Source organism: Podarcis cretensis, assembly GCF_951804945.1.
Source record: "Podarcis cretensis genome assembly, chromosome: 6".
In the NCBI taxonomy this organism is placed as follows: Eukaryota; Metazoa; Chordata; class Lepidosauria; order Squamata; family Lacertidae; genus Podarcis; species Podarcis cretensis.
In genome coordinates, this window is record NC_137175.1 from 78,840,875 (window position 1) to 78,856,399 (window position 15,525).

Below are 15,525 nucleotides of genomic sequence, written 5' to 3' on the forward strand. Positions count from 1 at the left end.
TATTTCTTGGTTCTATAAACAGCTGAAAAGTGCTTGGGGGGGGAACTCTGTAGAAACCCCTGTATGTGGATATTTTAATAGAGGGCCCCTCTCAGCATCACAGCCACAGTTGCATTAGTACTCAAGGCCACTTGTTCAGACTATCAAACTAATTTACCACAATCAGCAGTCCAATCACAAAGACCAAGATGCGAATCTATGAAACTGAGATCCATTTCCCCCTCCAAAAAAACTTGATATTGCCCTTCCTTTATATCTCCCCACCCCGCAAAGGAAAAGATAGACTAGAGTAAGGCATACCTTTTAAAATTTGGGCTTGAGGAGGAGTGAGAACTTCTGCTTATTCTCTTCGCTGCAGGTGATGTAGCAGCAGCCACTTTGGAGGACTTCAAAGGAGATACAGATCCCTGAGAGACAGGTGCCGTATTCAGTCTGAAAGAAGAAAAAGAAGAAGAAGAACAAAAGTATGTTTTAATCATTTAGACAGAAGCATCTCGCTTAAACTAACGTTTTGAGAAACGCAAGCTTAATACTTAGGCTACCTATCGGTAGGACTGAAACCACTGGGGAAGTCATTTGGGGATTTGGGATATAGTGACCCCAGTATATTGATAAGATGCAGATTATCTTCTCCCAGAGTTCCATCAAATCCCAGAGAGGCAGTGGAAACACCACTCTAGGCGTCTGAGGTTAGCGATGCTCAGCAAACAAACAAACTAGCCTGGTGAGATGGAACCACTCAAGACTGTTATATGGACCAATTCATGCAAAGTGCTGTGCCCTGAAGACTCAGGTCCCCAGTCTGGATGTACTCTTAGATGCTGCGCAACTGTAAAGGAAACTGCTCACAGAGATAATTTGAATCATGAAGAGCCACCCAAGTGAATATATTACAATGCATGGAGCAGGTTCAGAGCTGGGGTGGGAAACCTCTGGCACTCCAGATGTTGCTGCATTCCCAACTCCCAGCCAGCATGGCCAGGGATAAGGGATACAGTGGTACCTCGGGTTAAGTACTTAATTCGTTCCGGAGGTCTGTTCTTAACCTGAAACTGTTCTTAACCTGAAGCACCACTTTAGCTAACGGCGCCTCCTGCTGCTGCTGCGCCGCTGCTGCACGATTTCTGTTCTCATCCTGAAACAAAGTTCTTAACCCAAGGTAATATTTCTGGGTTAGCAGAGTCTGTAACCTGAAGCGTATGTAACCTGAAGTGTATGTAACCCGAGGTGCCACTGTAATGGGAACTGTATTCCAATAATAAGTGGAGGACCACAGATTAGCAAACCCTGCTTTAGAGATTTGGTTTCAATTACCACATCACTTCAAAGACTCACATTCAGAAGTCGACACTTATCTGTGTGGAAGAATGCATTTAAAGCCATTAAGCAGATGAGTCAGGGCAGCTTTCTGAATACGCATTTTGCTCGCTGGAATGACGCTCAAAGTCACTTTCAGTGTGGGATAATTTTAAGAGAATGAAAGGTTTATATACATATTTACTTGTGAATCAGACACAAAAATGGCTAAGCGACATTCCCGACATTTAGCATACCCACGGCAGGCTCACAAGGAGAAGTAGGTATAAAATATGTCCCACTGCAAAAGGCCGTTAACGGGAGCAAATTCCAACAACAGTTCTCTGAACAAGAATTGTGATATAAGAAGCGGCTCTAACACACACAACTTACAGGGACAATCACTTTTAAGTGAGAGGGCGAGGGGGAAACGGGACGTTTCAAGATCTGCCAAAAAGTCAGTGAAAATATAATCCAAATTGCTTCTCTGTGAACTATGGAAATAAGTACCTGAAAGGCTGAGACCTGGATCTGGAGTGCAGTTTCATATCCTCAAGCCTAGAAAATCAATGGCATTTTAAATCAAAAGTATTCCCACTATACAGCCAAACCTAAAATCCTTAAAATATATACAGTATAACAATCTAATTAAAGAACCAACAAGAATACTACATATTGATGAAACAGGAGTTTACTAATATACAAAGTACCAGGCTGTTCACCACATTTCTCTCCCAATCCGGAAACTGATTCCCAAAAAGGAAAGGAAATGAAAAACATTTTACCCATGCTCAGGAAGATTGGGATCTTCTCCAATGTCCCTGAGGAGGGAGCTCAACAGGGCATGTGTCTGCACTAAGAAGGTCCTCAATCTCATGCTGTACCCTTCAGATAGTGACCACCCAAAGCAGGGCTTCCTTCAACAGTCTTAAGGCACAGAGAGCCACATTCAGAAGGAAGACACAGCCTTTCATGGACAAGGTCCGAGGGTCAGTCCCTGGCATCACAAGTAAAAACAAAAGGACCAGGTAGCAGGTGATTAGACGCCTCTTCCTGAATCCTCTGTTGCAGAGTAAGAATGTGGGTGGACCACATTCATACACGAAGTTACATTTCTTCAGGTAACTCAGAATCTGACTTCTATGAAATATTTTAAGCCTCTTTTCCCATTAAAACTAACATCTTTAGACAAAGAGCTGTCCCCAGCCTCTTGCCCCACGTCCCGGGAAAGTTGTTGTCAAAGCCTGGATAGGCATTGTTGTCCAAAGTAACAGATCTTTTAATGCTGGACCTGTGAAATTAGGTGTTTTAAAGTATTGGTGGAATACCACCTGCTAATCTAGATAGCTCCCCGAACACGAGAACTGTGAATGGGTCACCTAAGAGTTCCCGTTGTAGCTGAACGTGGCTGCCTCCGAAGTTTTAAGGCACGAAGTTTGTCCCCCTGCGTCATGCCATTCTTGATTTCCTGCTCTGAAGTGTCTTCCAATTCATTCTGGAAAACAGGTACAGTTCAACAAAATTAAGGAGATTCAAAACAGGATTGTGTTTTTTTGTTTTACTTTACCTGGGGCCCAGCCCTTTGAAGGCAATATACCTTTCCTTCTTGTGCCATATTGTTTTGGGTCCATTATCAACTACACAGATAACCCATGGGCTCAAGTTGCCATTTCCCACAAAGCCATCCCAGGGTGCGTTTTCCACAACAGAGATATTTCACACATAAGCAGCTAAGTGCATCTTATCTAACAGGTTGGAATTTAAAAGTTGATGACCAGTCGTTTGAGAGGAAATACTCTAGCTCAGGCACAGGCAAACTCGGCTCTCCAGATGTTTTTGGGACTACAATTCCCATCATCCCTGACCACTGTTCCTGTTAGCTAGGGATCATGGGAGTTGTAGTCCCCAAAATATCTGGAGGGCTGAGTTTGCCTTTGCCTGCTCTAGCTCAAATTATAAAAGCAAAGCTACACCTGCCCTCGGGTAACTTTGGAATTATCCTGTTCCAGGTTCTAAGATGGACAAAGGCCAAAAGCACAACGTAGTGCCGTCACATCAGTTAACACAACCAAGGTTGGACATAGTGTTGCCACATCTGCGTTTTGCTTTCTCTCCATTCCAACATACCTTGCGTTGTTTGGGGGGGACGGGACCCATTAGCTTGCAATTAACCTGAATGCCAATCAATGTGCTAACACTGAAACACATTTGGACAATCGTTCCTGGCTTCATAAGTTGTAGTTCCCAAGCTGGGGCCAAGTGCTCTTCCACGCTGGCTTCACAATGAACATCTTGGCTTGTATTCCAGCTATGACTGAGCCTGGAAACTTGAACTTACTGTCAGTGAGCAGACCAGGATATAATGTGAGGGCACTGAAGGTGGTATCTAATGTTTGTCATACTCAACAGGAGACCTGTTGAAATAGCTTGGGTCCATTAATCCCAATGAGCCTCCTCTGAGTAGAACTTTGTTGGCTGCAATCCTTATCATGGGGTAGCATAATAGCTAAGCGGCCTACTCCAGGAAGTAGTTTGCAGGGAAGGCTGCTTGGACCCATACCACTTGTGCTGTTGGGGTCCCCAGGAAACTGTGTTGTCTCCCACACTATTTAATTTCAATATGAGGGCACCGGAGAGGTCAATTGGGGATTTACATTGATGATGTTCATCTATTCTAAGAACTTACTAGGTAGCCTTAGACATGCTCTCTCTCAGTCTTCTTGCCCACACCTCCCCCAGTGTACTAAAGCAATAATAATACTGAACACTTTTTACAGGAGTAAAATATATGAAGTTATTTGAGAACCCGTGAAGTGCTCTGAACACACAAGAGTGAGATAGATGGATAAAAGACGTATATCAAGCATTATTATATTTCAAAAAACTACTCCATTGCAGCTTTTCTACTTGGGATATTAATGAGATAATTCCAGTGAAATTTTACCTCTACATATTTATCCAAATTACTTTCTATTTTATTCAAAGTCCCACTGATGGAAATGTCATCCAAGCCAGACAGAATTCTGCTCATGCTCTCATCTACTAATCTTGGTTTCTGTTTCGATCGGAAGAGGTCACCTTGGAGCCATAACATCGACTGCTTTCTATTTAACAGTGAAAAAAGGGCAAAATTAGTTCCAGCAAAATGCATGTCAAAGTCACAGTATAAACAACTATTAATTTCTAAAAATATTTAAGACTTCTTTGCAGAGTAGCCCCAGGGTAGAGTACAGTAAAATAGGACTCTCAACTTGGTTACACATACTGTAGCATTGGAAATCATTCATTATACTATACATAACTTTATTTTAAATAATTTTATCTGGGAGTTTCTTTTGGGTGTTCTTGCTTCTTCAGACGTTTGATTGGGAAAGATTATAACCAGAAAAAAATCAATTCTAATATACTGTATTACAAAATTGTGAAAATTTTATTTTATTGTGTCGTTAAAAGTTCATTTTAAATAACCTTTTAAATGTTTTCATGAAATGAACTGATGAAAATATAAATATGTTAAACTGATGCACATATAAACAGGATGCATCTAAAAAAAGTAGTTACTTTGTGTGACCATTGCCTTTTCCTTCATTTATGAAAAATAATGTAGCTGGGTGTTGCTGTTTTTTTTTTAACTTTGTTATGCTAAATTTTACTGATTTCCCCCACAAGCAATTCCCCCCCCCCCGCAGTTTTGCTTAGTAGAACGAAGTGTGACAACTCTGGAAGTGAGCCAAAAGAAATAGCATTATCCACATACTTTGACTCAGAGAAAAGCTCCCACAGGGAGGTTACATAACTGGTGAATAGGTCAGGATTAGAAAGATGGGGTGGGGGGAGTTATTTCTGCTTAGAGTGAGGAAGTTGATATCCAGTATAATTAAGTGTGATCTGAGATTATACGGCTGATGATGAAAGCCATTAACTCTTGAAATAACATGCTGGGAATCTGTGTCACATATGAGCAAAGATTAAGAGGTGAAATATATGTTATCCTTTCTTCTAATTATCGAGGAAGCTTTTGTTTCTCCTTTAGATTATCTTATTCATACATTGCAAAGTGCACATGAACAACTGTTTACAATTATTTCCCAGCATTTATTTGTTAGGAGGCTAACTGTCCAGAAGTAACGCTTGGAGTATTTTGGGTAGGACAACTGAAAAACACAATCTAAAAGAACAGAGACCCTGCACAGTTCAAGTTCCTTTGCACCCTGCTTCTGCAATGACAGCCTTTTTACTCTAAACAGCACAGTTCTTACAGGGAAGGTTAGAATGCCAGTCTAGCAATTTGCATGTTCATTGATGAGCTTCGATATCAACACAGAGCTTCACGCGAGAAAAGGATTTTGTGTTCTTCTCAGATGTACAGGACACAATTGAAAAAAAGAATGCAAGGAAGTTTTCTTGACACTAATGAGAAAACATGGGTTCTTCAACTGGACCTGAACACTACTGTTCAGGCTTTCCTACTGAAAACTAAAATATGTTCTTGCCCGTTTCAAATGCTTTCGAGTGCTATTCTTCTGTCTCACATAGGGATCCAGGGATTGCAAAGGTGAGAAAGTTATCACTACAAAAAGAACTGGGACTCAATGCATTTAACCTTTTAAATCCCAAAGTTAGGGGATATGTGCCTTTTGGAACAGCCAGGAATACAGAACTCTCTGTGCCAAAAGCATTATTTTCTATAAACTACAAAACAATGGCAGTATGAAATAGGAGCATCGTTCACTGTTGTTTTATGATGTTTGTTCTAGATAGTTATTTGTGTCAAAGCATTAAAAATTGAACTTTTTTTTTTAATTAAAAAAAAAAAACTCTCTGAAAAGAGCCAAAATTCCAAACGTGAATCATCGCTTTGTGAGAAAGCAACTATTGTTCATCTCTGGCATTTAAACTTGCGACCTTTAGCAAAGAGGATAAACTCTGAAACCTCCTTCTCAGCCGATTTGCCAATGTGGTCATGTGGTCGTTCTCGGATGTTAAAACGCCTACATTCTGTCTTGCTAATATCAATATGCCCTCAGCTTTCCTAGCTCTGCACCTTTCAGTAACCAGTACTTTTCCGGGAACAATTCAAAGTGTTGGTGCTGACCTTTAAAGCCCTAAACAGCACTCGGTCCAGTATACCTGAAGGAGCGTCTCCACCCCTATCGTTCTGCCTGGACACTGAGGTCCAGCGCCGAGGGCCTTCTGGCAGTTCCCTCCCTGCAAGAAGCGAAGTTACAGGGAACCAGGCAGAGGGCCTTCTCGGTAGTGGCGCCTGCCCTGTGGAACGCCCTCCCATCAGATGTCAAGGAGATAAAGAACAATCTGACTTTTAGAAGACACCTGAAGGCAGCCCTGTTTAGGGAAGCTTTTAATGTTTGATCTTTTATTGCGTTTTTAATCTTCTGTTGGAAGCAGCCCAGAGTGGCTGCGGAAACCCAGCGAGATGGGCGAAGTATTAATAATAATAAGTTGTAGTAGTAGTAGTAGTAGTAGTAGTAGTATAGGGGACGCAGGTGGCGCTGTGGGTTAAAGCCTCAGCGCCTAGGGCTTGCCGATCGAAAGGTCGGCGGTTCGAATCCCTGCGGCGGGGTGCGCTCCTGCTGCTCGGTCCCAGCGCCTGCCAACCTAGCAGTTCGAAAGCACCTCCGGGTGCAAGTAGATAAATAGGGACCGCTTACCAGCGGGAAGGTAAACGGCGTTTCCGTGTGCGGCTCTGGCTCTGGCTCTGGCCAGAGCAGCGATGTCACGCTGGCCACGTGACCCGGAAGTGTCTCCGGACAGCGCTGGCCCCTGGCCTCTTAAGTGAGATGGGCGCACAACCCCAGAGTCTGTCAAGACTGGCCCGTACGGGCAGGGGTACCTTTACCTTTACCTTTAGTAGTAGTATAATCGGAGCTGGGATTAATCCTGTCAGATACCTGGATACCACATAACAATATCTAGCATATTCTGCTTAACTACTGTTGGGCTGTAAATAGTGACATATTTCCCAGGGGAAATGGCCATAAAATTGCTGGTGGTGAACTTTTCTCAGCCAAAGGTCTGCTTCATCCCCTCATGGGCAAACTTCTGGGGCTACATACCAGTGATATATGGGGCCAGATGTAAAGATGGGCAGAGCAATGGATGTGACTCTTTCCTTTTGTACAACAGGCTACATTCCAGCCATGTGAAAGTTGGAGGTTGACACATACCTAGACTACCAAAGTCTCCTTCCTCCTTTCTGGGCAAGCAAGGGAAATTATCACAGTTCAAGGACACTTCCCAGCCAGGCAAATGTACTGGGGGCAAGAGAAGAGTCCAGAGGGCCAAACTGAGAGGGTCAAGGAATAGCCACATTTGGCCTGGGGTTCCCCACCATCACATTAAGCTGCATCTTGCAAATGAGTGCCTATCTAATGTAGGGGGCCTATATATGCATGAGTCAAGAGAAGCAGATTCAAGACAAGCCTAAGATAATTGTCAACGATTCCATGAATGGGGCGGGCGGGCTGAAAAGTCCTCTCACTGCTAATCAGTTGTTGTAAAAAGGTTACACAGACTAGGAATGGGAGGCAACGCCATTACATCTTCCAATTGTGGTGTGTGCGCAAGTCAGGTGGAATGATACCCCCTTCTTCACCCTCCATGTGCTGTTCTCCCAACCCCATGGCGGTTCTCCCAACCCCACAGATCCAATTTCAGGGGGCATATGGGGAGGGAGCCCCACGGAGCAAGCAGAGGTTGTTGTGCAGGGTTCAGCTGATGGAGCTAGTTAGGTGAGTCCCACCCCTTATGTACGGGGCAACAGGGCAAGAGACTCGTCATGGAGGACAAGTTCAGATTGTTTCTCAACTTTAAGCTAGAGCGAGTGAGGAAGGGGCTTCAGGTGACTGCACCACCCCCAGAGATGCAACCTCATTGCCACTGATACCACAGAGAAGGGTAAGGGGACATTCCATTTACATACAAATTAGTTTTCTTTGGAGAGTTAGAGACTGTGTAGCACCTATTTATTAAAAAGATGTGTCGATTACCCTTCGGAAAACAAAATGCAGCATGCAGCACTAAAACACGAATACAATTTTTGAAAAAAATATAGCTCTGTGTTAACCTTTACCCTCCATTCTTAAGGAAATCAGCCCTGAGTGCTCACTGGAAGGACAGATCCTGAAGCTGAGGCTCCAATACTTTGGCCACCTCAGGAGAAGATAAGACTCCCTGGAAAAGACCCTGATGTTGGGAAAGATGGAGGGCACAAGGAGAAGGGGACGACAGAGGACGAGATGGTTGGACAGTGTTCTCGAAGCTACCAGCATGAGTCTGACCAAACTGCGGGAGGCAGTGGAAGACAGGAGTGCCTGGCGTGCTCTAGTCCATGGGGTCACGAAGAGTCGGACATGACTAAACGCCTAAACAACAACAACAACAACCACCTTTGCCCTTGGGCGATGCATTGCAGTGTGTGTGTGTGTGTTTTAGCATGTGTGGGTTTCATGAGTAATGTGACATGTATGTGTGAGTGATAAATACAATGATGGAGAATGTGGGGCATGGAATCAGAACATTGAATTTTGCTGACACATTTCCCTGACCAGCTACAATATTTAGCGCCACTATAACATCATTACCAATTGCATCACCATCAGAACTACGAATCCCATAAGGCAAATCAGATGGTCAATCTATCATCTTAAGTGGGTAGCCCTGCTACTTCTTGTGGGTTTTCTTTTCTATGGGTACTACGGCTTGAGTGATTCCACAAAATATATTTTAGATCTTTCCTCCCTCTTCAAGAACACGTAGGAGAAAAGGGCCAGTATTCCACTTTGAAAGAAGTTACGTACATTCATGACAGAATTGCAAGTACATCCTGATACCTTAATCCATACAATTCGTATGAATTGTAGAGTTGGAAGGGACCATGAGGGTCATGTAGTCCAACCCCCTGCAATGCATGAATCTTTTGCCCAATGTGGGATTTGAACCCAAGACCCAAAGATTAAGAGTCTCATGTTCTACCGACTGAGCTGTCTGCGGTTATCAACAAAGATATCACATTACAAATGCACACAAAATACTGACTCACTCTGCTCAGCCAAAAAGTCACGCAGGAGGATTAAACTACTTTACAACTTCTTAACCCGTGCCCTGAAGCTACAATAGCCATCATACCCTGCGTAACACAATAAATCGGAGCTGTAATAAATTAAGAGTATAGAGCAGGAATCGTACTCGCAATTTCAGCTGAGAGAATTCTAAGAAAGTCACTGAATAATCTGGCATTCATGCAGCAGACTTGCTAAGCTCTACAGAGAGGGGAAAGTGTCTGGTGTGGAACAGCAAATTATATGATTAACAGAGGTGTCATACTTACTCCTCAAGGAAGTGCTGCTGGGGTCCAATAATAGAACCTGGCCTGCACATTCGTATCCAGGCAATGGCTTCAGAATGTGTGAATCTATAGTGCTTCATTATATAACAGGCTATCAGTGTTCCTGTTCTTCCTAGCCCAGCTACAGTGAGAACATGGGGTGGGGTGTGGGGTGGGGAAGAGACATAAAATTGATGTTAGGTACAGAACTACACACATTTAAGAATATCGGCGAATTCCTCTAAATGTGTGATATTTCATAAAACTTGTTTCCTTGTACCATGTCCTAATGTTTTACAAAAGAACATTACTGATGTCTATTTTAAACACCAGGAATCCATCGTAGTACAAACATCCTGCTAGATCCCACAGAGCCCTGCTAATTCCTGTCTTAACCTCCACTGCCCTTTCTATTCCTGCTCTGGGTAAATCTACTGAACAAAGGTATACTGCTTTGCTGCGCAAATCAAACTGAAGGCGTATGCGAAAAGTGAAACTATATGTGATGTTTGTCACATGAAAAGGCATTACTTTGTCAAGGTCTCCCTTCCCTTTTAATGTGAAAGATCATTTCTTTACATGGTGTGAAGATTTCGGGATATGGGAGTATTTCTGTCACACACCATTAGCTGCTCATAGCTGGAGGATGCCACAATACAGGGTGACACTGAATCTGCATTTATTCTGCTGCATTTCTGATTCATTCTCAGTGTAGCTCCATCCCAAGGATTCTTCTTTTTTAAAAAATGGTTTATTAGAGTTGCTCTTTTCCCCACCCCACCCCAAACATGTTTAGTGCAAGATTTACTAGGATTTCAGCACCTAATGAAAAAACCACCAACACAGCTGATCTTCATCTCCTTAGCTAGCACTTTATGATTTCCTGGGTATGCATTTTTATCCAGAATGTGTTTTTTAGGGTTGTGAATTCAGGATCATGAGAGTCGCATAGGCACAAGCTGCAATGAAGAAGCCAAGGTAATCTTCAGCTAACAGAGCACCGCAACACTTGGTGTCCAATGCTGTTACCTCTCCGGGTTCTTTCATTAGCTTACTACATGGCTCCTGTGAAATGTCTTTTATTAGTTTTAACCCTGGTCAGCCTGAGACGGAAATAGTTTTGTTCTGGAAAAGTTTGTTCCAGTTCAAAAGAAACACTGATATTTTCCCTTCAGAAGACAGTAGGGAGAATGAATCTCTAGGATGGTTGTGGGCCCAAGAACAGAAGCTGATTGGCTTTTTAAAACAAAATGAACAAAAGCCAAAAAAGCACCTTGCCCTCTGTTTTCAGCTAATTAATAAGAATGAAGGGGCACAGAGAGAGGAAAGGGCAACACTATACTTTTACACCCCTGCTTTCCAAATAAGAATTGTTTCATTTGAGCAGAGCACAGCACACCACAGACAAATGGCAAAATTTATCACTGCTATCCCAACAGCATAAGAACAGTAATTTCTATGTCTACAAGATAATTTTTTAAAATATTGAAAAGACACGCTTCATTAAAAAGAGAGGCAATAGCATCACTCAGTGGAATAAAATAGTGTCTGCATTAAAAACAGCGGGAACCATTATGAAATTTCTGCTCAAAATCACAGCCGAAGCTTTTCATAATTTAGACTATTTTACCCAACGCAGCATTTTTAAAATTAAGATCTGAGAATGCTATTTTCAAACCTCTTATTTATTCCTCTTCGTGCCAGAATACAATACCACTGAATTGCTTTTCCTTTTGGAAGAACTCACCTTTACAATGCACAGCTATGGCACCTTCTGCTTCCTCAGAGATGGTCAAGAACTGTTGCAATATACTGTCACTCGGCGTGCTTCCGTCTATGAAGAACAGGTCGTAGTGGTCAAACCCACCATCTGTAAAACGCTTTGCCTCATAAATCTTCTTGTTGAGTCTTATGACAGTTGTTATGTTGTGCTTCCTGAAATATGGGAAATAGGCTTCCGGTGCATGGAGAGGGTAGCCTGTAACAGGAAGAGCGAAAATGCCTGGCTGTTTGTATATGACCTCCAAAAACTTCCTACTGGTACAGACAACAACTACAACACCAGACTTTAAACACTTTTTGTTTAAAAATGAACATTACTAATGTAATCAACATAGTGTAAAAAGAAAGCAAACGTTACTAAGAAAATCTGTGCAAGTATACAAAGTTGACCGGCCTAAAATTGTAGTCAATAAACTTTCAGTCACGGAACCTTAGTTTGCACAACGCATTAAGCCAAATATAGCTTAGTGAGACTGTGCAAATGTTCACTGCTTTGGTCTTTCTTTGGAGATAGATATATGTAGATGTAGATATAGATATAATCTACTGTGTTGCCATAGTCAAGGTTGCCCTAGCATGTTGGTGTTATGCACTCTCACCTAACTATGAGGTGTAGCCATGAACAAATCTTGGTTTATAGCTCATGGTTGGTGTGGAGACAGCCACGAGTCTTTGCCCAGGTGTCATGCTAAGCCAAACCTTGGGCTTATCTTCATGAAGCAGAAAATACCAAGGAGGGGCAAAGCATCTGCAAGCTCATTCCTGGGAGCCTGCACAGTATTGCTAAGCCTGTAACAGTGACATGTGAACAAGGAACAAACTAATGATATTAGCTAACGTTGCAAGAAGCTGAACAACTAATAGGGTAGAAGAAGTATGAGTGGAAAACCCCCTTCTTCAATTAGATGTAGACCAGAATGTAGCATTCTTGCATCTTCCTCATCACCATGAAAATGACTTGATTAAAACAAGCATTAACACAAAACTCTCCAGGTATCTGTATATTAGAGTAGAACATTTACAGCTGTGGGGTACAACAACTAATGTATTTTCTATTTCTTCCCTCAGCTAACTCAGCAAGTCAACAACACATTGAAATATGCATGCTCTTCCTTTCTATGCTGCCCCCCACAGTTTCCTTTTTATATAGCTTTTGAAGATATGTTTTATAGTTCAGTAGCTACCAAACTGATAAGAGCTATGGCTCGTTTAAAGAAAGCAGAACAAATTTAAGGCTAGATACAAGAGTCTGAGATACAAGAATATCCTAGGGCAATTCTTAATAGCAAGATGTTCCCTGTGCTTAAATCGGGCATCAAAAGGAAAATGATTTACACAAAAAAAAAAAAAAAAAAAGAGAGAGAGAGCCCAACCACTTGAGTTTGGATTTTTGCTTTTTTTGCTTTTAGGAATAAAACATTCATTCTGAATAGGAGAATAGAAAACTAGCATATTGGTCTAAAAGAAGTGAGTATTATTTTAGCCAGTACAGTATCTAAAACAGGGAATAATGCCACCTTATAGGTTTCACTCTAGATTAGAATCATAGGGTATGTATTCATGAAGTCCTCAGTCTGCAATACTGTATGCCTGGACTCCACTGGCAGAGACCTCATAGGAAGGCAGATCATTCTGCCCCAGAATCTGCCTCATTGGCAATAAAGAATTCATATTTTATGTAGCATGTTCAAACATAACCTTAGGAATCCTTACAACTATCTAAGACCATTATCTAGGTATTATAGATGCTGGGCTAGTCCCTCCAACCGTCCTGCCTTCATTTTCAACTCTTATGTTTAATAGTCCTCATAGGCAGTGCCTATCTTCTCCCCAAATGTTAGCTTTGTAGGTCATTTGTAATTAAACTTGTAGTTCATGCAAACTGCCAGTTTTAAGAATGAAAGAAGGAAGGTTCGTCGTCTTCCCCACTTATAAGCTATTTTCATCTAACGATAATTATATTTTTTTAAAAAAATGCAGACATGAAACAATGTTCATTTGGCCTCTATGGGTACTTCCAGACAAAAGCTCAATAGCACAAATGGGTCTCTGGCAACAGGTTGGGTTTTTAAAAAATGTATTTTATCTTCCACAGAAAAGGTTAAATAAGGAGAGTCAATACTGATGCTAATGGCAGCATGTAGATGCTGTAAAAAGCTTGTGCACATGAGCTTACATTAAATACCCATTTGGAAGCACCCTTGTAGCTTTTTAACACATCCACACAACTATTGTTTCCACTAATAGCATGGTGTTCTCCAAAGGGGTGCATACAATGTTCCTGTGCATACAGCAAGGTCTCAATATCTACTTTTCACACATGTAGATCAATGGATCACAGTCAATTTACTAGTCATGCAAAATACACACAACTCTACAAAAAAAGACAGGAAAAAACAGATACCATTTTCTATCTTGGTCTTTGGATGTGGTCCACTAAATGCCAAAAATTTTCCTGGGACGATCCAGTTGAAGTCACCATTTTCAACTCGCTAGTGGAAAACAAAAGCAGAGACTTAGAAAAATATTTATCTTCACAATAGTTTTTGAACAACGTCGTCTTCTGCAAAGCTTTTGAAAAGTCATTTGTTGTCTGCTCATAAGAGAGAGCTGTATTGACATCGTACAGTTTACCTGCTTGCAATATCTACTTGGAAAGATTTGTCAGTTTGCTCAAATTTTACCCAAAGCACTTCTTCCAGGACCAAAGAAGTGTCTCAATCTCTTTTCCTCCAGTTAAGAGCGGCAATGGAAGTCTGTGACATGATTAAGACTTTCAAAACTAATCTTTAAGGGAAGACAAACTGAGACCAATTAGCTTTGTTGTTTTTAAAAATGTGGTAAATACAAGCTTCTGGCCAACTATCACTTTCATGCTTCATCCTCTTATTATGCCAAGTGTGAAGCAGAGATGAAGCAGAGGTGTGTATCAGCTGAAGTCATCAGTAGGATGCAAATGGAGCAAGCTTGTTGGATACTGTCAGGGAATTGCCATCGGAGCCCAGGGAGGTGGCGAGGCTCCCAGACGCTGGGGAGAGAACCAGCAGGGGGAGAACTTCCGCTGAGGAAGGAGAGGAGGGGGAAGCGTCGGAGGGAAGGCTCAGAGACGCTTCCAGCGAGGGGGCAGCGGAGAGAGCTCAGGACCTCCCATTGGGACGCCCACTCTGCGCAGAAAGCTGTCGCGCAGGGAAGCTAGGTGGAGACTCTCGGTTAAGGAGCTTTTATGTTGGAAGAAATTCAGGAAACGCCCACTGACGGATTCTGCCAGCGATTAAGACAGTCACTAAGTAAGGGCTGTCCGGGCAGGGAAAGTTTTAGCCAACTACTCAGCTTGGAGCGGTGTGGCGCTTACGCACAAGCAACCCCTTATCCCATTACAGATACCATTCATCCCCAATAGCTTCCATTTTAAACCTAGATGTTGAGAGTACCACAATAATGTATTAAAGCCACTTCATGTTCCTTTTTAAAGTGCACACTTAATAAAATCTTAATTCTACAGGTATACTTGTAACAGAGACAGGGTTGGATGTGGTAGTTCACTGCTGTGTATTTTGTAAAACACTCCTCTATTTTACATACACACAAACAGAATTCCAAGGTCATCAATGGCATATTTAATTGGGTGCAGACGACAGATTTAAGGGAAGTGAATAAAAGGGTCCAGGATCCAAGGAACTGCATGTGGAACTAGGTTCATGAGCCCACTGTGGCTTTAAGACTTGCTTTTCTAGCAACTGCAAGCACCTATGCTGAAGAGCAAGTTATTTTTGAAAGAGAGGATCTCATAGGGCATGCGAGATTAAAAAGAATTCCAGAACTCAACTAGGTGTGTCCAAGCCCCCTCTTGTAAGGCCTTAAGCAGTACTTTTGTTTTTGTTTTTGTTTTATTATGTATTTTTGTGTTCTCATTTTTTTATTTTTCTGTTGTTAACTGCCCTGAGATCTTCGGCTTAAGAGCGGCATACACATTTTATAATTATTATTATTAATTCTTTAGATCCTGGCCAGTGTGTCTGCTTAGATACAGCGTGAAGCTAAATCTCTGTAAGCATTAAAAATAAGTGACACTGTCATTCTTAGCAATTTGTATTAAGTTGAGA

The 15,525-nt window shown here is 42.0% G+C and overlaps 1 protein-coding gene across 7 annotated transcripts in view; it reads right to left on the reverse strand.

Moving 5' to 3' along the window:
* The window catches only part of CDC14A (cell division cycle 14A), a 94,535-nt gene that overhangs the window by 42,846 nt on the left and 36,164 nt on the right, over positions 1 to 15,525 (reverse strand). For 6 of the 7 annotated variants that reach the window (XM_079981406.1, XM_079981402.1, XM_079981407.1 and 3 more), the window contains 7 exons: positions 13,827 to 13,914; positions 11,388 to 11,618; positions 9,644 to 9,782; positions 4,241 to 4,400; positions 2,676 to 2,791; positions 1,807 to 1,854; positions 301 to 432 (listed from right to left, as the gene is read on the reverse strand). In XM_079981406.1, the coding sequence (XP_079837532.1) occupies positions 301 to 432; positions 1,807 to 1,854; positions 2,676 to 2,791; positions 4,241 to 4,400; positions 9,644 to 9,782; positions 11,388 to 11,618; positions 13,827 to 13,914 (914 nt within the window). The remainder of the gene's footprint in view (positions 1 to 300; positions 433 to 1,806; positions 1,855 to 2,675; positions 2,792 to 4,240; positions 4,401 to 9,643; positions 9,783 to 11,387; positions 11,619 to 13,826; positions 13,915 to 15,525) is intronic. The other variant, XM_079981404.1, reaches the window with a different exon arrangement.